We start from the raw sequence: 23163 nt of genomic DNA, 5'->3' as shown, positions 1-23163 counted from the left end.
ATTAAAAGTTGGTATTAAGACAAAGTTAGCTTACAATTGATATGAGGAGAAAGTGAGGACTGCAGTTCCTGGAGATCAGAGTCAAGAGTGTGGTACTGGCAAAGCACAGCAGGTCAGGAAGGGCTTCTGCCAGAAACGTCGATTCTCCTGCTCCTCAGATGCTGCCAGACCAGCTGTGCTTTTCCAGCACCACATTCTAGACTACAATTGATATAATAATGCCTCTTAATAGTACAGACATTTTGCAGATAAAGGGAGAGCATTTGAATCACGTGCATCACTTTGGGGTGGTTCCCCTTCCTTCTGCAAACAGTCGTTGTTTAAAAAGCTCCGTGCACAATGCAAATTTATGTACACTGCTGAGATCCACTGAAGCTCAATGTTTTTGTGACTGACAAAATGGCTGCAGAAACAATCCAACTGTTCCCACAACACACAGCACAATAAAAATCCAGAGGAACAAGCGATCAACCACCATGGCCACATATTTCCAGTCTTCAGTCACCTGGAAGAGAAAATATTCAATGCATTTTTATTTATGCAGCAGGGGTTACACAAGGCTCCTTTCTCCTCAAACAATCCAAGCTTCATAAACATTCTGAAACTTCACACTGTATCAAACATCTCATGTTGTTCAGTTTTTCTTTGCTTCTCTTGAATCTCACTTTTCTCAGCTGGCTGGGCAAATGTCTTGCTCTGCAGTTGCAATTACTTTTTATAGGCAAGGTCTCTTAAAGGGTCATATCCGTACTGGCTCATGGGTGATGTACCAGCCCTCATTCACCCTGTCATTGTCTAACGCTCTTCCCCTTCTCTCCTGAATGGTTAGTGTGCAGGATCTCAGGTTACTCACCTCAGGTGCCAACCATCATGTGCAATTCTGCCTAGGCACTACTTGTTGGTGTAACTGCCCAGCAATCCTGGCAAACCTGTATTTGTGCATTGCACCAAAGGGCAAATGAACAGAGATCAGGGATGGGAACAGTGCCTGATTTTCTTTCCTTTCACAGTCCATTCTAACCCATTGTGCTTTGTGCTCGCTCTTAGAAGAAGCTAGCCCATTAGTGCCAATCTCTTGCTTTTTATCCAATGCACTGTATTTTCAAGTATGTACTAAGTATTTATGAAAATTATTATTGCTTCTCACTTGCTCACAAGACAGCACATTCCCAGAAGAATAATTCTTTGCATTTTTTATGTATGGCAGGGTGGCTCAATGGTTAGCACTGCTGCCTCACAGCGTCAGGGACCCAGGTTCAATTCCAGCCTTGGGCGACTGTCTGTGTGGAGTTTGTACATTCTCCCCGTGTCTGTGTGGATTTCCTCCGGGTGCTCCGGTTTCCTCCCATGGTTCAAAGTTGCGGAAGTCCAAAGGTGGGTTAGCCATGCTAAATTACCCATAGTGTTCAGGATTGTTTAGGTTGGGTTATGTTAACCATGGGGAATGCAGAGTTATGGGGATGGGTCTGGGTAGGATGCCCGTTGGAGTTGGTGTGGACTTGTTGGGCCGAATGGCCTGTGTCCACACTGCGTGGATTCTATGATAATCTCACTACCCCAACTCACTGCATTAAAAAAAAACTCATTCTCTCTCCATCTGATTGTTAATTTCCTTTAACCTGTACCCTAACCTTTCTACATGCGGTGTCAGTACAAAATTAGTGACAGCATTCTGGCTGTCTCAAACAGAGCAGCAACTGAGCCTTGGATCTTCTGGAATATAAAGCTTAGCACTGTCCATTTCCAAACTAAGTTATTGCCAGACCTCACCTCTGTGTGTAGTAAAAATTCTGTTTCCTTGAAGCTTTGACTTCAAAGTATATATTTTGTTTTCTCACTCTGATGGTTTTCTGGCCTATTTATGCAGAGTTTAATATTTGTTTAGTGCTGTCTGACAACCCCTCTGGGAAATCTCAACTCACTGACTCCTGTAATCTTGAAACTCTCTGCTGGTTTTCAATTTGAATCTGTGAGCCTAGCCTCTGGCAAAGACTCCCGACAGAGTCAGAGGCAGAACCACCATTCATCAGACCCAGCCATTAGTCGACCTAAACCCATCTATGAAAACAAATGGATTTGCATTATGTAGCTCATTTCATGTCTGCAGGGCAAGAATTAGGTTTGTACTCCTTCTAAGTCATCTTTAAAAACATACTTGTTTATTTTTGGTGCAACTTATGCTCAGAAGAAAAAGCAATATTCTTCAATGACTTTTCTCACTCTGCATCAAGTATTTATAGAATCATAGAGATGTACAGCAAGGAATTAGACTCTTTGGTGCCAACCAGACAATCTAAATTAATCTAGTCCCATTTGTCAGCATTTGGCCCTTAGCCCTCGAAACCCTTCCTATTCATATACCCATCCAGATTGCTTTTAAATATTATAATTGTACCAGCCTCCACCACTTCCTCTGGCAGCTCGTTCCATATTCTGCCTGAAAACATTGCCCCTTAGATCCATTTTATATCTTTCCCCTCGCACCTTAAACCAATGGTCTCTAATTTTGGACTTCTCTACTCTGGGAAAAAGACCTTGGCTATTCATCCTATCCATGCCCCTCATGATTTCATAAATCTCTATATGGTCACTCCTCAGCCTCTGATGCTCCAGGGAAAATAACCCCAGCCTTTTCATCCTCTCCCTATAGCTCACCCTCCAGCCCTGGACCCTTTCAAGTTTAACAACATCTTTCCTATAGCAGGGAGACCGGAACTGAATGCAGTATTTCAAACAAAAACAGAAATGCTGGGAAAGCTCAGCAGGTCTGTGAAGAGAAATCAAAGTTAACATTTCGGGTCCAGTAACCCTCCTTCAGATGCTTCCAGACCTGCTGAGCTTTTCCAGCAACTTCTGTTTTTCTTTCTGATTTACAGTATCTGAGGCATTTTCGGTTTTTATGCAGTACCGTATTCCAAAAGTGGCCTAACTATTTCTAGGCTAACTGAAGCACAGGTGAGGTGCTGGAAGACTGGAGGTTGGCAAACGTGGTACCACTGTTTAAGAAGGGCAGTAAAGACAAGCCAGGGCACTATAGACCGGTGAGCCTGACCTCGGTGGTGGGCAAGTTGTTGGAAGAAATCCTGAGAGTCAGGATGTACATGTATTTGGAAAGGCAAGGACTGATTAGGGATAGTCAACACGGCTTTGTGTGTGGGAAATCATGTCTCACAAACTTGATTGAGTTTTTTGAAGATGTAACAAAGAGGATTAATGAGGCAGAGCAGTAGATGTGATCTATATGCACATCAGTAGGACGTTCGACAAGGTTCCCCATGGGAGACTGATTAGCAAGGTTAGATCTCATGGAATACAGGGGGAACTAGCCACTTTGATACAGAACTGGCTCAATGGTAGAAGACAGAGGGTGGTGGTGGAGGGTTGTTTTTCAGACTGGAGGCCTGTGACCAGTGAAGTGTCACAAGGATCGGTGCTGGGCCCTCTACTTTTTGTCATTTACTTAAATGATTTGGATGTGAGCATAAGAGGTACAGTTAGTAAGTTTGCAGATGACACCAAAATTGGAGCGAAGAGAGTTACCTCCGATTACAACAGGATCTGGACCAGATGGGCCAATGGGCTGAGAAGTGGCAGATGGAGTTTAATTCAGATAAATGCTGCATTTTGGGAAAGCAAATCTTAGCAGGACGTATACACTTAATGGTAAGGTCCTAGGGAGTGTTGCTGAACAAAGAGATCTTGGAGTACAGGTTCATAGCTCCTTGAAAGTGGAGTCGCAGGTAGATAGGATAGTGAAGAAGGCGCTTGGTATGCTTTCCTTTATTGGTCAGAGTGTTGAGTACAGGAGTTGGGAGGTCATGTTGCAGCTGTACAGGACATTGGTTAGGCCACTGTTGGAATATTGCATGCAATTCTGGTCTCCTTCCTATCAGAAAGATGTTGTGAAACTTGAAAGGGTTCAGAAAAGATTTACAAGGATGTTGCCAGGGTTGGAGGATCTGAGCTACAGGGAGAGGCTGAACAGGTTGGGGCTGTTTTCCCTGGAGAGTCGGAGGCTGAGGGGTGACCTTATAGAGGTTTACAAAATTATGAGGGGCATAGATAGGATAAATAGACAAAGTCGTTTCCCTGGGGTCAGGGAGTCCAGAACTAGAGGGCATAGGTTTAGGGTGAGAGGGGAAAGATATAAAAGAGACCTAAGGGGCAACTTTTACACACAGAGGGTGGTACGTATATGGAATGAGCTGCCAGAGGATGTGGTGGAGGCTGGTACAATTGCAACATTTAAGAGGCATTTGGATGGGTATATGAATAGGAAGTGTTTGGAGGGATATGGGCCGGGTGTTGGCAGGTGGGACTAGATTGGGTTGGGATATCTGGTCGGCATGGACGGGTTGGACCGAAGGGTCTGTCTCCATGCTGTACATCTCTATGACTCTATGAAGCATAGTTAAAGTTCTCATTACTACTCTCCAACAATTCAGCCCCAATTTCAGACAGACTTTCCAAAGTAGCATGTTATTATCCTCGCATTTCTGCTATCAACCATCATTTGGCATCTCTGCATGAAAATTTACATCAAAACTGGTTGTTTAGTAACTATGAATACTGCTATATTGGGGTGTGGTTATTGAAAAGAAGTCAGCTCATTAATTACCCAATCATGCACAATTTCTTAACTAAATATTTGGGAATAATCTTATGTCTTTCATTGTTGGACACACTCAAAGGAGATGTATGTTATCTGAAAGATGGTTCCTCTCCCAGTTCTCGCTTCCAATCTCTCTCTCTCTCTCCATCGCACCTTTATGAAGGGTCTGGATCTCATTGCCTGAAAGGGTGGTCACGGCAGGAACCCTCAGCTCATTGCTAAGGCATTTAGATATGTACCCCAAAGTCCCATAACCTCCAGGGGTATGGACCAACTGCTGGAAAATGATATTAGGCCAGGTAGCTTGTTTTCTAGCTCATGCAGATGTAATGGGAGAATGGGAACCTTCTATGCCCTAAGTGTTTGCCACTCTTCCTATATATGAGTCAAAGGAAAAACACGATGGGATGTGGGGCGAGAATGGAGTAACGGCTCCTTTGGAGAGTCCGCGCACACACAATTGGTTAAATGTGCTTTTGCGCTGTAATGATTCAAAGTTATTCTATTGATAATTCTGCAAACAATATCTTTGGGTCTGTCTTCTTCCCCAAATATTGTGTCATTTATGCTCATTGCTCTTTTTCCTACATCACCTGTCCCAGTAGTTCTGAAGAAGAGTTGTACCGCACTCTAAATGTAACTCTGTTTGTCTCTCAAATGAGCTGCTAGACCTGCAGAGTTTCTCCAGGACTCTGTATTTGCCTCGTATCCTGGCTCCCTTCAGTCTTCCTGTTGCAGTTGTACTAACCCAGGCAAGATATGACTTAATTTTTACAATCTTTCCATGCTGTAAAACTCTATGACTATATCAGCACCTACCCAGCAAGCTGCAACAAACAACATTGTGATGATGATCACATGATCTGTTTTAGGAATGTTGGTTAAGGGAGGGTGAGCTTCCCGCTCCTTTCAACACCACAATTTTTCATGAACAGATGAGGTAGTTCATCAAAAGACAGCACATTCAACAGGGCAGCATTGAGACAATCAACTTTGTGCTTTGAGTCTGATGTGGGACTTGAACTCATAACCTTTTAACACTGCATATTGTGAGGGGTGGCACTGGCTGTCCCATGTCAACCCCTCCATACAATTAACATCCAAAGTGAATGTCGTGCTTTTGTGTGAGTAAAAATTCTGCATTTATAATTATGAATTTATTTTACACGAAAAGAAGAAAATCACAATATTGATTGTACATTCTCATTTGTTCGATGCTTTCCCAAGGATATGTAGTGGAAGAAATGTATGCTATAATGTGGTGTAATCCTGTGTGTTCCTGCTGAAACAAAATAATGTGATTACAAACGCAATTAGCAATCACTACGGTACAGTGGGTTGGGTGAAATTACATTTCTTGATATACTTTACTTATATGTAGCTTTCGAATCATTGTGCATTGATATAAATTAGAAAACTTGTTTAAACAGAACGAGGAATAGTCAACAGGTAGTACACAATGTGATTACTGTTGAAGTTGGGAGGCGGGGTTGGGGGGTTGCTATTTAGCTGGATGGTTGGTTTGCAAAACAGTGTGATGCTGACAGTGCGGCTCCAATTCCACACAACCAGCTGAGGTTACCATGACAGGCTCTCCCCAACCCCTCTCCCCTCACCTGAGGTATGGTGGCCCTCAGATTAAGTCACCACTCTACATCTTTCTCTAATGACAGAGCAGTCCTGTGGTCTGGTAAGACTGTAGTGACACTTTACCAATAATACTGAAAATAATTGCACATTTTGTTGAAGCATCCCCCTTGCACTCAGGACAGTTTACAAGAATACCAGTGTGAGGGGAATTATTTTGATTTTCCATGTTTGAGGGCTTAAAGGAACTGTGCATCCCAGACCAATTTATCTATGGAGGCAGCAGATTCAAACTGTCTTCTATCTAGGGTTGAATTCCCTCATTCCCTCAGCCTTTAAAACCAGTCTGTCTTGGGTTACCCTTCTACGCTGACCCTTAGACATTTGATAAGGTTCCTCATGGTAGGCTCATTCAGAAAGTAAGAAGTCATGGGCTACAGAGAAATCTGGCTGTCTGGATATAGAATTGGCTGGCACATAGAAGTCAGAGGGTGGTAGCAGATGGAAAGTATTCAGCCTAGATCTCGGTGACCAGTGGTGTTCCGCAGGCATCAGTTCTGGGACCCCTGCTCTTTGTGATTTTTATAAATGACTTGGATGAGAAAGTGGAAGTATGGGTTAGTAAGTTTGCCGATGACATGAAGGTTGGTGGAGTTGTGGATAGTGTGGAGGGCTGTTGCAGGTTTCAATGGGACATTGACAGGATGCAGAACTGCACTGGGAAGTAGCAGATGGAGTTCAACCTGGAAAAGTGTAAAGTGATCCACTTTGGTAGGTCAAACTTAAATGCAGAAGACAGGGTTAAAGGCAGGATTCTTGGCTGTGTGGAGGAACAGAGGGATCCCAGGATCCATGTCCATAGATCCCTCAAAATTGCCACCAAGTTGATAGGTTTGTTAAGAAGGTGTATGGTGTGTTGTCGTTTTTTAGCCGGGGAATTCAGTTTAAGAGCCCTGAGTTTATGCTGCAGCTCCACAGAGCCCTGGTTAGACTATACTTGGAATATTGTGTTCAGTTCTGGTCACCTCACTATTGGAAAGATGTGGAAGCTTTAGAGAGGGTGTAGAGATTTACCGGGATGTTGCTTGGACTGGAGGGCATGTCTTATGAAGAAAGAAAGGTTGAGGGAGCTCGGGCTTTTTTCATTTGAGTGAAGAAGGATGAGAGGTGACTTGATAGAGGTGTACAAGAGAATGGGAGGCATAGATAGAGTGGATAGCCAGAGATGTTCTCCCATGGCGGAAATGTCTCAAGGGGGGATAACTTTAAGGTGATTGGGGGAAAGTTTAGGGGAGATGTCAGAGATAGGTTCTTTACACAGATGGCGGTGGGTGCGTGGAATGCACTGCCAGCAGTGGTAGAAGAGTCAGATACATTAGGGACATTTAAGCTACTCTTGGATAGGCAAATGGATGACACTATAACGAAGGGTATGTAGGTTAGTTTGACCTTAGAGCATAAAAGGCCGGCACAACATCGAGGGCCTAAGGGCCTGTACTGGGCTGTACTGTTCTATGTTCTTGTCACTCAGAGCTGGTGCCTCATTGTCAATGCTGATCAAGCAGCTCAACAATATTGAAAGTGTTGGAAGCAATACCTGGATTGCAACGGCTTTGTTGGTTCAGTTTGCTGGGACAGCCAGCAGTCCTTTTAGGTAAAAACAATGACTGCAGATGCTGGAAACCCGAGTCTGGAGTAGAGTGGTGCTGGAAAAGCACAGCAGTTCAGGCAGCATCCGAGAAGCAGTAAAATTGACGTTTCGGGCAAAAGCCCTTCATCAGGAATACAGGCAGAGTGTGGAGAGATAAATGAGAGGAGGGTGGGGGTGGGGAGAAAGTAGCATAGAGTACAATAGGTGAATTGAAAAACCTGTGCCCACACCTCCTCCCTCACCTCCATCCAAGGCCCTAAAGGAGCCTTCCATATCCATCAAAGTTTTACCTGCGCATCCGCCAATATCATTTATTGTATCCGTTGCTCCCGATGCAGTCTCCTCTACATTGGGGGGACTGGATGCCTCCTAGCAGAGCGCTTTAGGGAACATCTCTGGGACACCCGCACCAATCAACCACACCGCCCTGTGGCCCAACATTTCAACTCCCCCTCCCACTCAGCCGAGGCCATGGAGGTCCTGATCCTCCTTAACTGCCGCTCCCTCACCACCCGACGCCTGGAGGAAGAACGCCTCATCTTCCGCCTTGGAACACTTCAACCCCAGGGCATCAATGTGGACTTCACCAGTTTCCTCATTTCCCCTTCCCCCACCTCACCCCAGTTCCAATCTTCCAGCTCAGCACTGTCCCCATGACTTGTCCTACCTGCCTATCTTCTTTTCCACCTATCCACTCCACCCTCCCCTCTGACCTATCACTTTCATCCCACCCCCATCCACCCATTATACTCTTTGCTACCTTCCCCCACCCTCCTCCCTGACCTTCATCCCCATCCCCACCCCCACTCACCTATTGTACTCTATGCTACTTTCTCCCCATCCCCACTCTACTCCAGCAGTCCTTTTAGCCTGGCCTGGCAGAGTCTAATGACTAAAACTGTTAGGTGAAGAGAGATTGAGAGAGGGAGAGCCATTTTGTTACAAGAGAACATTATAGACCAAATCTTTTCAAGGAGAGAAGAGGAAGAGGAACAACTACATCAACAACAGCTCAGGATCTTTGTTTGAAAAACGCTAGAGTGCTGGTACTCAGGAGCCCATTATTATACAGATCAGGCACAGGACTAGAGTGGCAGTGGGTGATACGTGCATTTGTAAGCCAGTTAACCCAATCCAGGACCAGGTCTCCATACAGTTGGGTATTTGTGTTGAACCCAAATTAAAATGCTGGACATAAAAGGTGCCCAGTTCTGGACGAGGGAAACCAGATGGATAGCCACTCCAGTCACTCGGTCACAACTGCCACCACCATTAGCCTGGGGTCAACGGGTGGCCTGACTCGATTTAGTAAAATGACACTTACATTTTGATTTTCATCATCATTTTTCATGTGATCTGCAATGAATTTCACCCCATCGAGAGCGTCCTGCAGTTCAGGTGGGAGCTTTGCGGAAGTTCTCAGCCTTAAATCTTGGTGGCAGCCATCAGATGCTTCCATGAAGTTGAAGTCATAAACTTTGGTCGAAGTGGGATTTATAAAGAAAGCAAAGTTCTTGTTGCTCTCTTCTGGACTTGCATGGGCATTGCAGAGATTGCTCTTCCTGCGTTGGTGTGATTTTTGTTTAGTCCAATTGTTTTGAGGTCTCTTTATGAACAGGAGGGACGGTAACCTATTCAGGAAAATGTTCTTCACCCATTGGGGCATGGTGTGTGTGCTGGGAGAGCGGTGGTGAATGTTGAGGACACAGACACTGGTCACTATAGAGAATGTTACCAGCACCATGGTGAACATCAGATACTTCCCAATCAATGGAACATCCAACGAGGTTGGTGGGACAATCTTGGAAATCAACAGGAGGAACACTGTCAATGCAAGTAGAACAGAGATACATAGCGTCATCTTCTCACCACAGTCTGATGGAAGGTAAAACACCAGAATAGCGAGTGAGGTTATGAGAATACATGGGATAATGAGGTTAACAGTATAGAAGAGGGGCTTCCTTCTAATAATGAAGTCATACGTCACATCGACATAGGTTGGGTCCAGTGGATTTGTGTTTCTCCTCCCTGGGAGCATCACTATGTCCCACTCGCCGCTGGGCGTGAAGTCATCCATGCTTGCACCATCAGTTTTGGGGATCAGGTCGATTTCTGTGTGGTCATAGGTCCAGGACCTGAATTTCATGGAGCAGTTCTGCTGGTCAAAGGGGAAATGTTTCACTTCGATCTTGCAGGCACTCTTATAGATGGCAGGTGGCAGCCAGTAGATACTTCCATTGTAGGAAATAATGGCATTAGTGTAGACAGAGACTTCGTAGGTCCCATCAGCACTACAATGACAAACGTTTGTGGAGATTCAAAAAAAAGTAAGTGATAAATAAGGTATAGAGCATAAGGCTGGTGGAGAAAAGCAAAGACATGTTGAAATTGCATGATACTGAATGCCTTGACATGAAATTCCTCCATTTGCTGTTCAAAAGAGTCATTTTCAGTATATTTTACTGGCTTAACATTCTTAAAGCAGGAAATTTCAGAATTTTGTGTGAACTATTAATATAATGGCTGTTAATATTTCGGAGCACAGTTGAATCACGTTGCATGGAATACCCGCATTTACTATTCACTTCAAGTGTTCGTGAATTAACGTTAAGTTAATTAAGGGGGCTTGGAAAAAATGCACACAAAAATACAGGCTGATACCTTGTGATGTTCAACTGATGGACTGCTGCACTGTAGAGTGCTTGTATTTTGGATGGGCTGTTGATCTGAGGTCCTGTCCACCGTAGAATCATAGAACCCCTACACTTTGAAAACAGGCCATACGGCCCATTGAGTCCATGCCAACCCTCCAAAAACCATTTCACCCAGACCCATCAACCCTGCATTTCCCATGGCTAATCCATCTAGCCTGCACTCCTGGGCACAATGGGCAATTTAGCTTAGCCAATCCACCTAACCTGCACAAATTAGGATTATGGGAGGAAACTGGAGCACGTGGAAGAAACCCACACAGACATGGGGAGAATTGGAATTGAACCCAGGCCCCTGGTGCGATGAGACAGCAGGGCTAACCAATGAGCCACTGTATTGCCTGTGTCCTTGGCACATTGCTATGTGAATAGTTAAGGCATTTAATGGTTTTGGTCAAGCAAGGAAAGGAGAGTCTGTCCTGGCCTGAATACCATCCAGATCGAGCCCAGGTCTCTAGCGCTGGGCAGCATCAGTGCTCACCACTGAGTCACCATGCCTCCCTCTCAAGTAAATGGTAACATGATGCTCTTTCAAATGAGATTGTGGGGGTTCTTGCTTATTTTCTCTCTGATTTTTCCCACTTCTGTGCAGACCCATGAGGTTCACGCATGGCAGTGGCTTCTGGAAGCAAAGTCAATATGGGCATACACAAACCCTCTGAGCAACTACATGGCCACACAGCTTAGAGGTGACATTGACTGTCACTGGTATTATCCTCCAACCAACACTACAAAAGCAGATATCAATTGTGGGAGCTTGCTTCTCACAAATTGACACTTTCTACAACAGTGACTACACTTCAAAAGCCTTTCATTGGTCATAAAGAGCCATGGGGACATCCTAATTTCATCAAAGGAGCTAGAGAAGTGCTTTTATTTTTCTGTGTTTGGAATTCAAACTTACTTGTTGTACAACACAATGTCTGGGAGCCAAAGCTGCTTGGCATTTATCCGTAGCTTACGAATCCCTTCGAACTGCTCCGGGTCCCAGCGCAGTCGATAGTCATTCCATTCCTGTATTGGAGCACACAAGAAGAAGTGACCCTGTCTCCATGCTCAGAGTGGGCATTCCCGCATTTCAAAGATAAACATGGAGAGGTACTGACCTGCTTTAACCAGACGTTTGTTGTCATGATCTGTTCACGTTCATTCTAAACAGAAAGAAGGTTGAGGTGGGGAATTGGGGAACACAGAGTTGACATGAATGATATTTGTAAATGTCATTGATTGGTTTTACACATGCCTATACCTCTCAAATGCCTGCATATGCATTTGTATACTGTCCCCGGTTTTTTAATTATACTTCTTAAAATTTGTCAAGGGATGTGGGCTTTGCTGGCTGGGCCAGTGCTTTTTGCCCATCCCTAAATACCCTTGAGAAGGTGGTGCTGAGCTGCCTTCTTGAACTGTGTGGGGTAGGTAGACCCACAATGCTGTCAGGGAAGGAGTTTCAGGCTTTAACCCAGCCACAATGAAGGAACGGCAATATATTTCCAAATCTAGATGGTTTGGAGAGGAACTTGTAACCAATGGTGTTCTCATGTATCTGCTGGCATATTGTAACATGCACTGTTGCCATGTCAACGCTTGTATAAAATGACAACACTAGTCTGCATTAGGCCATGTCACCCGAAAACGAATATCTCATGGCCCCTGTGTAGAATACCAGTGTCACCGAGGACAGTAATGTACAGACCCAGGAGTGATCTATTGGCTGCTGCCTCTCGTTTGATTAAATTCTCAGCTGATACTCACACTCTGGGCTGCTACTGGAGGAGCACGTGTGTGAAAGATCACAGAATTGGCTGTGAGAATATAAACTAGCCTGGAGCAAACCTTTTGGAGAGGAAAGGAGTTCACTTGTGGAGGAAGAAACAAAGCTGATCCCTTGACACTGCAATAAAACATCCTCACCCACCATTCGTGGTCAGGAATGGGACTCCCGGAAGGTATGTTGCCTCCCTGGTACCAGGGTCCGGGATGTCGCCGATTGGGTTTACAAGGTTCTTAAAGGGGAGGGTCAGCAGCTGGAAATCGTGGTATATATTGGCACCAATGACATAGCCAGGAAAGGGATTGAGGATCTGAAAAGTGACTACAGAGAGCTAGGTTTGAAGCCAAAGAGCAGGATGAATAGAGTAGTGCTCTCAGGCTTGCTACCCGTGCCACAAGATAGTGAGGTGAGGAACAGTCCGAGAGTGTAGCTTAGCACATGGCTGTGCAGCTGGTGCAGCAGAGAGGGCTTCAGATACTTAGGTCATTCGGATGCATTCTGCGGAAGGTGGGACCTGTACATGAAGGATGGGTTGCACCTGAACTGGAGGGGCACAAATGTCTTGGGTGGGAGATTTGCTCGTGTTGTTCGGGAGCATTTAAACTAATTTGGCAGGGGGGTGGGAACCAGAGTTACACATCTGGTCAATGTATCAATTATGATCAATATGCGTCATAACCCTGAGACCTTCTGATCTGTTTTTATTTTATTCAATCCCCCATCAGCAGCAATGCCTGACAATGCTAAGCCCTGGGATTTCCACCCTAGATCTCTCCACCCTGTTCCTCCTTGAAAACATTAATGTCCTTGGACTGATCACTAAGTCTAATCCCACATTTTGAGGCATTAGGCCAAATTTTGTTAAATGCAGTGGGATATTTTGCTGTCAAGGGCTCTATACAAACGGAAGTTTTCATACAGCACGGAAGCAGACACTTGAAGCATTGGTAATACATCCTCAACCCCTGTTAACGTACCACATTGATGAGCTGTGCCAGTGAGACCTGAAAGACAATAGAGACCAGCTCAGAGTTGTTGACTGCTGGTCGGATCAGTTTATTGTACCTCTCCGGATCCAGAAGGTAATTCATTAGCCTCTCCTCGACCTCTGCACTGTGGCTTCCTGCAGAAAAGTAATGGGCATATTAAATCCAGCCCTACACCACTCCAGGGTTTCTAAACCTCTTCATTCCCCGCTTCTCTTTCAAGTCCTTCCCAGGCACAAGCTATTCCCTGGTGAGGACAGCTAGAGAATTTGCTGCTGCCCTCTGCCTCTAATGATTTTGAGCTGACTGTTTAGGAAGCAAAAAGTTAACTGAGTTGATTTGACTCTGGGAGATGAGCAAATTGTTTCAATGGTGTTGAGGCACCTCGTGTTAATCTTGTGAAGTTCCTAAGGTCACCTGGACCATCTCTGACACCTCTCTCCCCTTCCTGGACCTCACCATCTCCATCAAATCCGGCGGACATTTTTTACAAACCCACCGACTCCCACAGCTACCTGGATTACACCTGTTCCCACCCCACCTCCTGCAAAAATGCCATCCCGTATTCCCAATTCCTCCTCCTCTGCCGTATGTGCTCCCAGAAGGACCAGTTCCACCACAGAACACACCAGAACTGCAATTTCCCTTCCCACGTGGTTGAAGATGCCCTCCAATGCATTTCATCCACATCCCACCCCTCTGCCCTCAAACCCCAACATCCAACCGCAACAAGGTCAGAACCCCTTGGTCCTCACCTTCCATCCTACCAACCTTCACATAAACCGCATCATCCGCCGACATTTCTGCCATCTCCAAATGGACCCCACCACCAGGGATATATTTCGCTTCCCAACCCTTTCCGCTTTCCACAAAGACCGTTCCCTCCGTGAATACCTGGTCAGGTCCACACCCCCCTACAACCCACCCTCCCATCCTGGCACCTTCCCCTGCCACCGCAGGAATTGCAAAACCTGTGCCCACACCTCCTCCCTCACCTCCACCCAATGCCCCAAAGGAGCCTTCCACATCCACCAAAGTTTCACCTGCACATCCACCAATATCATTTATTGCATCTGTTGCTCCCGATGCAGTCTCCTTTACATTGGGAGACTGGATGCCTTCTCGCAGAGCGCTTTAGGGAACATTTCCAGGACACATGCAGCAATCAACCCCATCGCCCCGTGGCCCAACATTTCAACTCCCCCTCCCACTCTGCCGAGGACATGCAGATCCTGGGCCTCCTCCACCACAATTCCTTCACTACCCAATGCCTGGAAGAAGAACACCTCATCTTTTGCCTCAGAACACTTCAACCCCAGGGCATCAATGTGGACTTTACCAGTTTCCTCATTTCCCTTTCCCCCACCTTACCCCAGTTCCAAACTTCCAGCTTAGCACCATCCTCATGACCTGTCCTACCTGCCTATCTTCCTTCCCACTTATCCACTCCATCCTCCTCTCTGACCTATCACCTTCATCCCCACCTCCATCCTCCTAATCTACTCTTGGCCTACCTTCTCCCCAGCACCCCCCCTCCCCCACCCCATTTATCACTCTACCCTGGAGGGTTCCTGCGTTCATTCCTGATGAAGGGATTTTGCCCGAAACGTCAATTTTCCTGCTTCTCAGATGCTGTGCTTTTCCAGCACCATACTAATCTAGACTCTGATCTCCAGCATCTGTAGTCTTCACTTTTGCAAAGTTCCTAAATTGTCAATTTTGATTGGAACTATTTGTGGGGGTTTCTAAATTAACTGCCCCACAAGTCAAATTAGCCTGTTTTTTGCACCTCTGGTATTTTTGTAACTAAAGAAAATATTATGTTTGAAATTATGTGTTCTGTATTTCATGGAATCAAAGAATTGTTGTAAGCACAGAAGCTAGCCATTTGGACCATTGTGGCTATGTTGGCTCTGTGGAAGGAGTTTAACCAGGCTCCAGTACCTCCATCTTTCCCTGTGGCTCTGCAATTATTTACATTCAGGGGCTTATCCAATCGCCTCTTGAAAGCCCTGGTTGAATCTGCCTCCACCACACTCTCATTCCAAATCCATCCACTCACTGCATAACAAAAGATGATTTAGCCTTGCCTTTGATTCTTTCACCAATCACTTTGATTCTTTACTCTGATGCCAATAGCAAAGTCAATCTTTATCGATCGATCAAGGATCCCCAGGCGTTTGAAATTTGTATGGAATCTCTTCTCATTATCCACTCAGTCTTATTCATTCAAGGTATTGGGCATCTCTGGCTCAGCAAACATTTATTACCTGTCCCTAATTGCGAATTAAGGTGGTGGTGAGCTACCTTCTTGGATCATTGCAGACCCATTGTAACATAGTTCCCAAGTCAGTATGGTGAGTGGCTTGGAGAGCAACTTTCAGGTGACAGTTTTCCCATGTATATGCTGTCCTTGTCCTTCTAATTATAAAATCATGGAATACCTACAGTGTGGAAGTTTGCCATTCAGCCCATCAAGTCTGCATCGACCCTCTGAAGAACACCCTACCCTATTCGTCTAACCTTACATCTCCGATGGCTAATCCACCTAACCTACACATTCCTGGACACCAGGGGCAATTTAACATGGCCAATCTACCTAAATTGCACATCTTTGGACTGTGGGAGGTTGCTCAGTTGAAGGTGCTATCTAAGGAGCCTTGGGTGAGTTATTCCAATACTACTTCTAGATGGTGCACACTGCTGCTACTGAGCTTCAATGATGGACGGAGTGAATGTTGAAGGTGGCGGATGGGATACCAATCAAGTAAGATGCTTTGTCCTAGGGTTGGTATGGAGCCTCTTGAGTATTGTTGGATCTTCAGCCACTCGCACAAGTAGGAGACTGCTCCCTCACACTCGTGGGTAATTCTATGTAGTGGTGGGCAGACACTGGAGAAGCAGAAAATTAGTAACTTGCTGCAGGATTCCTCTGATTTACCAGAGGTACTCAAAGTCATGAGGGGTCTGGGAAGAGCAGATTGGCAAAAAAACAATTGTTCACATTGGTGGAAGGATCAAGAACCAGAGAGCACAGGTTTAGGGTGATTGGCAAAAGAAGCAATGACGACAAGAAGAATCCTTTCAAGCAGTGAGTAGTTTAGAATGTACTGCCCAAGTGTGTGGTGGAAGTGGGATTAATTGAGGCTTTCGAGAGGATTATTACCGCAAAAGAGAAGAATGTTCCGGGTGATCGGGACAAGGTGGGAAAATTGCATTAAGCACCAACATAGCTGGCTGAATGGCCTCCTTCTGTTCTGTAACCATTCTATGATTTTCCCTTTCTGTATGGTGAAGAGTCCCAGCTTCTCCAGTCTGTCTGTGAGACAAGTAGTTTTCTCTTGGATTTTGTTCAGACCAGCGTCCAGGAGGTTAATCTTTGATTGCTGATAGCACTGGGGCAGTTCTAGAAGGCAACATAGCTACCTCCCACTCCCAACCATTGGCACAGATAAGACTCCGAGTACAGCTTACCCCAGCTGATAACAGAGAAACAGGTTCACTTAGTTTTGATCAGTGGAGTTCCGGTCTCCATTGAGGAATGAATCTTATTGAAGTGGCAGTGAGAGCAGAAGTTATGGGCTGTGCTCTCTAGAGCTGGTCAAAAATAATTATGCTTTTCTTTTCAGAAATCCCAACCATCAGAAGTACAAATTATTGTCCCAAAAGAAAATGTGAAATGACTCTTTAAAGTCTAGACCCTGCAAGTGCCCCCATATTAACCATTGGCAAAGCAATCCTCTAACCATCCAGCGCTAGGTGTGAGGAGCAGGAAGAATGTCCTCCATCAGTTATGTCTGTTTCGATTATACCTGTATGTGAATCTCCTCCAGCCCCTCAAAATCTCTGTGTTCCTCTAGTACTGGCCTCTTGTCAACATCCCCCTTTCTTTAACTTTCTATTGGAGTGTATACCTTCAAAAGTCTGATTCTGAAACCTCACCTCTAAACTTCTGCCTCCACATAATCTATTTAAGAATGACCTCTTTGACCTAGTTTTTGACATCTCTTCTAAAGTCTCCTTTGTTGGCTGAGGGTGAATAATTATCTAATCACCTTCTTTGAAGTACCTTATGCCATTATGTTAAAAGTGTTATATAAATGCAATTGTTGCTAAACAGCTATAAGGTCACAGGGTAGTGAAGAAGGCATTTGGTATGCTTGCCTTTATTGGTCAGTGCATTGAGTAGAGGAGTTGGGATCTCAAATTGCAGCTGCACATAACATTGGTTAGGCCACTTTTGGAATATTGTGTGCAAGCCTGGTTTCATTCCTATGGGAACAATGTTGTGAAACTTGAAAGGGTTCAGAAAATATCTACAAAGATGTTGCCAGGGTTGGAGAGGTTGAGCAATAGGGAGAGGTTGAATAGACTGGGACAGTTTTCTCCGGAGTGTTGGAGGCCGAGGGGTGACCTTATGGAGGTTTATACAATCATGAAGGGTATGGACAGGATGAATAGCCAAGGTTCTTTTCCTGGAGTGGGAGAGTCCAAAACTGGAGGACGTAGGTTTAGTGTGGGAAGGGAAAGATTTTAAAGGGACCGAAGGGGCAACATTTTCGCACTGAGGGCATGGAACGAGCTGCCAGAGGAAGTAGTGGAGGCTGCTACAATTTCAATATTTAAAAGGCATCTGGATGGGTGCACGAATAGGAAAGCTTTCGAGAGATATGGGCCAAATGAGATCAGATTAATTTGTCTGATCGGAATGGATGAGTTGGCTGCTTCCTCATTAGAGAGAGAGAGAAATGACTGGTGGTGGTTTAACCTGACAATCCCCACACTTCAGGGGAGAGAAGAAGTTGAGAAGGTGAAAACTACATGGTAACCTCAGTTGGTGCTTGATTTGAACCCATTGTTGCTGCTGTCACTGGAACACAAGCTAACTGTCTGGCCAACTGAGCTAACCAACCTCTAATGTTGAGAAGGTGAGTGGAGCGCTACTTTGAGTTGTACTCTGAGGGGGAATACTGTCACTACAGAAGTTCTATAACACAGCAGAAAGTCTGTCCATCATGGCTAGACTGGATATAGAGTCCATGGTGGAGGTTTATAGCAGTCATTTTTGGGGAGGCAATAGCCAATGGGATTATTGCTGGACTGTTAATCCGGAGATCCAGGTAATGTTCTAAGGACCTGGGCTCGAATCCCACCATGGCATGTGGTGGAATTTACATTCAATAAATACCTGGAACTATGAGTCTAATGATGTCCATAAATCCATTGTCGATTGTCAGAAAACTGGTTCCCACATGAAAGGAAACTGCCATCCTTACCTGGTCTGGCCTATACGTGACTCCAGACCCACAGCAATTTGGTTGACTCTTAACGTAGGGGTGGGCAATAAATGTGGACCTAGATGCTTGCCTAGCAAGCAATGCCCTCAGCCCATGAATAAAAAAAAGTTCTTGCTTGCTATGAACAAAGCTCCAGGTACGATGCCATAAGCATTAAACATAGCAAACTGGCACTTCCTGCAGCATCTGTCGCAACCGCTTTGTCTCTGCTGGAGTGAGAGGGCAGGGCAGCAGGATAAAGGTGGGACAAAGATTGTGACTCCATGTAGGAAGAAGGACAAACACAAGGATTGCAACAACAATCGAGGCACATCCTTGCCAAGCATTGTGGCTAAAGTATTTTCTTGTGTTGTGATTGTCAGACTATGGATCCTGGCTGAACACATCTACCCTAAATCCCAAACAAAAAAACTCAGCAATCCTGACAACTTTTGTGAAGAGAAGGCAGAGTTAACATTCAGGTTGAGAGGCTGATAGATATACTAAAGATGGGATGTGTGGTGGGGTGGGGTTTGGGGGAAGTGGGAGGAATAAACAATAGGTGAATTGCAAATGAAAGTGCCCACTGCAGTGGTTAACGGGGCCCCCAGTCATGCCTGACCCATTTCCCGCACTTTAGCCCTTACCCCTTCTCTTCCCTCCCACACAAGCCCACCTCAACCTTACCTACCATCCCACATCCAAAGGAACATTAGCCACCATTTCTGTTCCTAGCTACAATCAGTTCTGAAGGGTGACTGGACCCAAAACATTAACTCTGCTTTCTCTCCAAAAATACTGCCAGACCTGCTAAGTTCCTCCAGCACTCTGTTTTTGTTTTTGTTTCTGTTTTTGTTTTTGTTTTTGTTTCTGACTTCTAGCATCTTCGGTTTTTTTTTCTACCCCAAATCTCAATCTGGTTCCAGAACTCGAACATCTACAATTGACATGATCTCCCCAGCCTGACAGCTGTAAGAGAATTGCCACTGTATCTGAATGTATATATTTTATATAGATACAGCCCTCATTGATCTCACCAAGGCACTTGAGCATGTGAGCTATTTAAGCTGATAGAGAAAATTGGCCACCAATCCAAGCTGCTGAATGTGATTTACTCTTTCTATCACAACATGATGGGTAAGGTTAACCATGACTGGGCAACATTGGAACCCTTTGAGATCTCCATTGGTGTCAAACATTTCTGGCATTGACACACTTTGGCACATTCCCCTTTTTGCTGCTGTCATGTGCCCTCATGTCATTGGCAAAGGGTATCTGCCTACAGTCCAGACTTGTAAAAAGCTCATTGGGTCTCAGGTGAACAAGAACAATAACAAGAGTACACCAAGACCACTTCAGGTAATTTCTCTATTCTGATGATGGTGTATTAACATTCCACAGTGAGGAATCTCTGCAGCAGCAATCGACTGACCCTTTCACCCGGCAAGAGGTTGGTTTGACTGTCAGCATCAGGAAGAAATGTCTGGTCCAGGATATTGCCATACTGCTGTGTGTCAGCATTGACACCGGAGGCTGTTGATAGCTTCACATATCAAGGCTCCACAATCACCAGTAGTCTGTCACTTGATGCTGATATCATTGCAAAAGGTACAACTGATACATTCAGTCTGTAGAAAACAGAACTTCAAATTGTGTGTCAACCAAGCCTGCATCCTCAGTGCATTCCTGTCCAGGGGTGAGGCCTTGACAGTACATGCGTGGCAGGAAAAATGTCTCAACAGTGTCAACCTTCACTGTCTCAGACAGCTTGCAAGATAAGATCACCCCTTGAGAGGATCTGAAGGACACTCATTCAATCAGCACACACTCATCATGAAGCCAATGACATCTGAGATGGCTCGACCACATTCATCAAATAGATGACAGCCTTTTACTCAAAGCTCTTTAGGACAGAAAACATAAACAGCAATTGCTGGAGAGACTCAGCATCATCTGTGGAGAGAAAGTAGGGTTAATGTTTCTTCGGAAGAAGGGTCACTGGACTCAAATGTTAACTCTGGCTCTCTCCAACGATGCTGTAAGACCTGAGTTTCTTCAGCACTTTGGTATTTTCTTCAGATCTGCAGCATCTGCAGTTCTTCTATTTAACTTCTGGACAGTGATTGGCCACTGAATCACGACCAGTCATAGTCTAGTTAGATATTGTTCTTCGGGCTAAATAGGTGAAAGGGTTTGGGGAGAAATTGGGAACAGGGAACTGGGTTGGATGGTCAGCCATGATCCTATTGGTGCAGCAGGCTTGAAGGGTTAAATGGCCCACTTCTGCTCCTATTTTCTTAGTTTCTGTTTCAATGACTTCCTTGGTGTCTATATTTCTGCTGCAACAGTACCTTTTCAGTGAAATATGAAGAGAGCAGATAATGATACTGACAACTTAGGGACATTAGCTAATAGTGATGAGTTTTGTTTGGAAGGACTCTGGGAGTGATGAGGAGAAACGAAATAAGCAGTCAGTCACACCACAGGCAGTTCAGCATAGCCAATCCACCTAACCTGCATATCTTTGGACTGTGGACCACAGGAAACCTGCACAGACCTGGAGAGAACACACAAGCTCCGCACAGTCATCCAAGAGTGGAATTGAACCCAGGTCCCTGGCACTGTGAGGTAGCAATGCTAACCACTGAGCCCCCATGCTACTCCAGTATGCTAAAGGTTTATTCATCATGTTGACTGTAAATGTTAATGCAGTCATTTCGGAGAGAGAGTTGAATTAAATGGGAATGTGGTTTGTAATGTGCAATACTAAACTGACTTAGTTCCCAGAAAAGGAAACATGGGATTCTACATTTTTAATTCTCCCTCACACCCACTCACAAACAAGTAAGCACACAAGCATCCTTTTGCTGAATACAATCCTATTTTTTGGTTTCAATTATCTCTGATCAAGGTCAACATTTAATCAATCAAGTGACCTGGTGTCAAAGTTCAAACCAAGCATTCACATCCACTCATGGTAATGTAATTATATCAAAACATATTAGAGAGGCAATTGTAATTGCAGTCTCCTGACTGTGTATGGGGGATGGGGAAGTACTGAGATTTCCAGAGACCTGAGCTAATGATAGATGCCACACAAGAGATGTGACTTCATTGACCTGGTATAATTCATCCCAAGGTTTACTGTTGACTATGTTATTTGCTCTCTCCCCCACATTATATCACAGAAACTGACAGAAACTAATCCAATGTATTTCATTTCCAAAACCCTTCAAAGGTAATGCACGGTATACCAATTCTCCTTCCCACTTGACAAGGAGGGTCGACATTTTAGGCCTGTGGATATCCTGGCAAACATTTCTTATTTTCTCACCCCTTCATTCTGTTCTCCCACTCACTTTACAGCTGCACACTTCCGAATGTCCAAAATCGACTCTTCAAGTTATTACCTCGCCCTTCCTGTACCGAGCACACGTTCAGTTCTCTCAGTATTGAAAAGGCGCAAATGAAAAAGAAACAGATCTTCATAGTCAAACCTAAACGGCTGGGCTGCAGTCACATACTCCTGTAGCAATAGCATTTCAACATACAATGTCTGCAGGACTAATAAATCCGATGCAGCTTGGCTTATTAACGGCAGCCTGCTCGGTTACACATTTAGCACCGCTTCAGTCTAACTTCTGTTAGAAAGGAGGGATAAATCGTGCACTTACTTGTTGCAATAGTTAGTAGGCACAGGTAAAGCATTGAACCCATCTCCGCTGCAGACGTCCAACACTGCTCTGGACGGGACTTCCAATCATGAATTTTTTTTTGCGGGAGGATAGGTGTTTAACTAGTTAACAACCTCTGGTCAGATCAAAGGAGCCGACAGAAAATGATTTAGAGGACGTTAGATTCTAGGGGAGTAGGGCGTTTGATCTCGCCAATGCTTTGGGAGCTGTCCGTGGTGCTGAATAAGATTTCTGGTGGAGAAAGGGACAGGCTGGAAAGTGAAGGAGGAAAGGCGTCACTCAACCGCAGCTGCGGTACTGTGTTCATAGCATCACAGCCAGGCAGGATAACATAGGGGAGCTCCGGGTGATACAGGAGCTCAACGCCAGTTCTGCTTCTGAGTTAATAAATATTACCGGTCCATATCAGGTCACAGATCCCATCTTGTTAGGTCCCAAACTCTTGTACATTGTCCAATAGCTGATCTGCAACAATGATTCTGTATATGCGTATGTATGAGTATTCATACTTATGGAGCTAGTTTACAAAATCGTAAAGATGAAAGGAGACCATTTGACCCATTGCTCACATGCCAGCGCTTTGATTGTCCTTTGTCCCACTCCACCATCACCCCGCAGTTCTCCCATACAATATTTCCTCTTCAAAATCAGTGTCTATAAATCAGGCGAGCATCAACACATCTTTAGGACATGACCCCATCCATATTTTAATAGTAGCTGATTGAAAAAAAAATAATGTTTAAAATAAATCTGTTTTAAATTGATACATTTCAAACCAAGATGCGTTGATTTTATTACTCAACAGGTGTGTCGGCAAACTCACAATGGGGCAAATCAATTCTCCTGCCTGTACTGAAAAACCCAATTCACT

General features: G+C 44.8%; 1 protein-coding gene across 2 annotated transcripts; it reads right to left on the bottom strand.

The window, feature by feature from the left end:
- On the bottom strand, positions 1-22551 carry LOC140458409 (neuronal acetylcholine receptor subunit beta-4-like). 2 transcript variants are annotated; one of them, XM_072552917.1, is made up of 6 exons: positions 22272-22551; positions 13313-13458; positions 11668-11712; positions 11466-11575; positions 9175-10141; positions 1-505 (listed from the first exon to the last, which is right to left on the bottom strand). In XM_072552917.1, exons 1-6 carry the CDS (start codon positions 22312-22314, stop codon positions 377-379), a joined length of 1440 nt encoding a protein of 479 aa, XP_072409018.1. In that variant the 5' UTR covers positions 22315-22551; the 3' UTR covers positions 1-376. The 2 variants fall into 2 exon arrangements, with proteins under 2 accessions (XP_072409018.1, XP_072409020.1); XM_072552919.1 differs by lacking the exon at positions 11668-11712.
- Between the last annotated feature and the right edge of the window lie 612 nt (positions 22552-23163).

The sequence above is a fragment of the Chiloscyllium punctatum genome, chromosome 33 (genome assembly GCF_047496795.1).
Source record: "Chiloscyllium punctatum isolate Juve2018m chromosome 33, sChiPun1.3, whole genome shotgun sequence".
Taxonomy (NCBI): domain Eukaryota; kingdom Metazoa; phylum Chordata; class Chondrichthyes; order Orectolobiformes; family Hemiscylliidae; genus Chiloscyllium; species Chiloscyllium punctatum.
The sequence above is the reverse complement of the archived record's forward strand: the minus strand, read 5'-3'. Positions and strand labels throughout refer to the sequence as shown.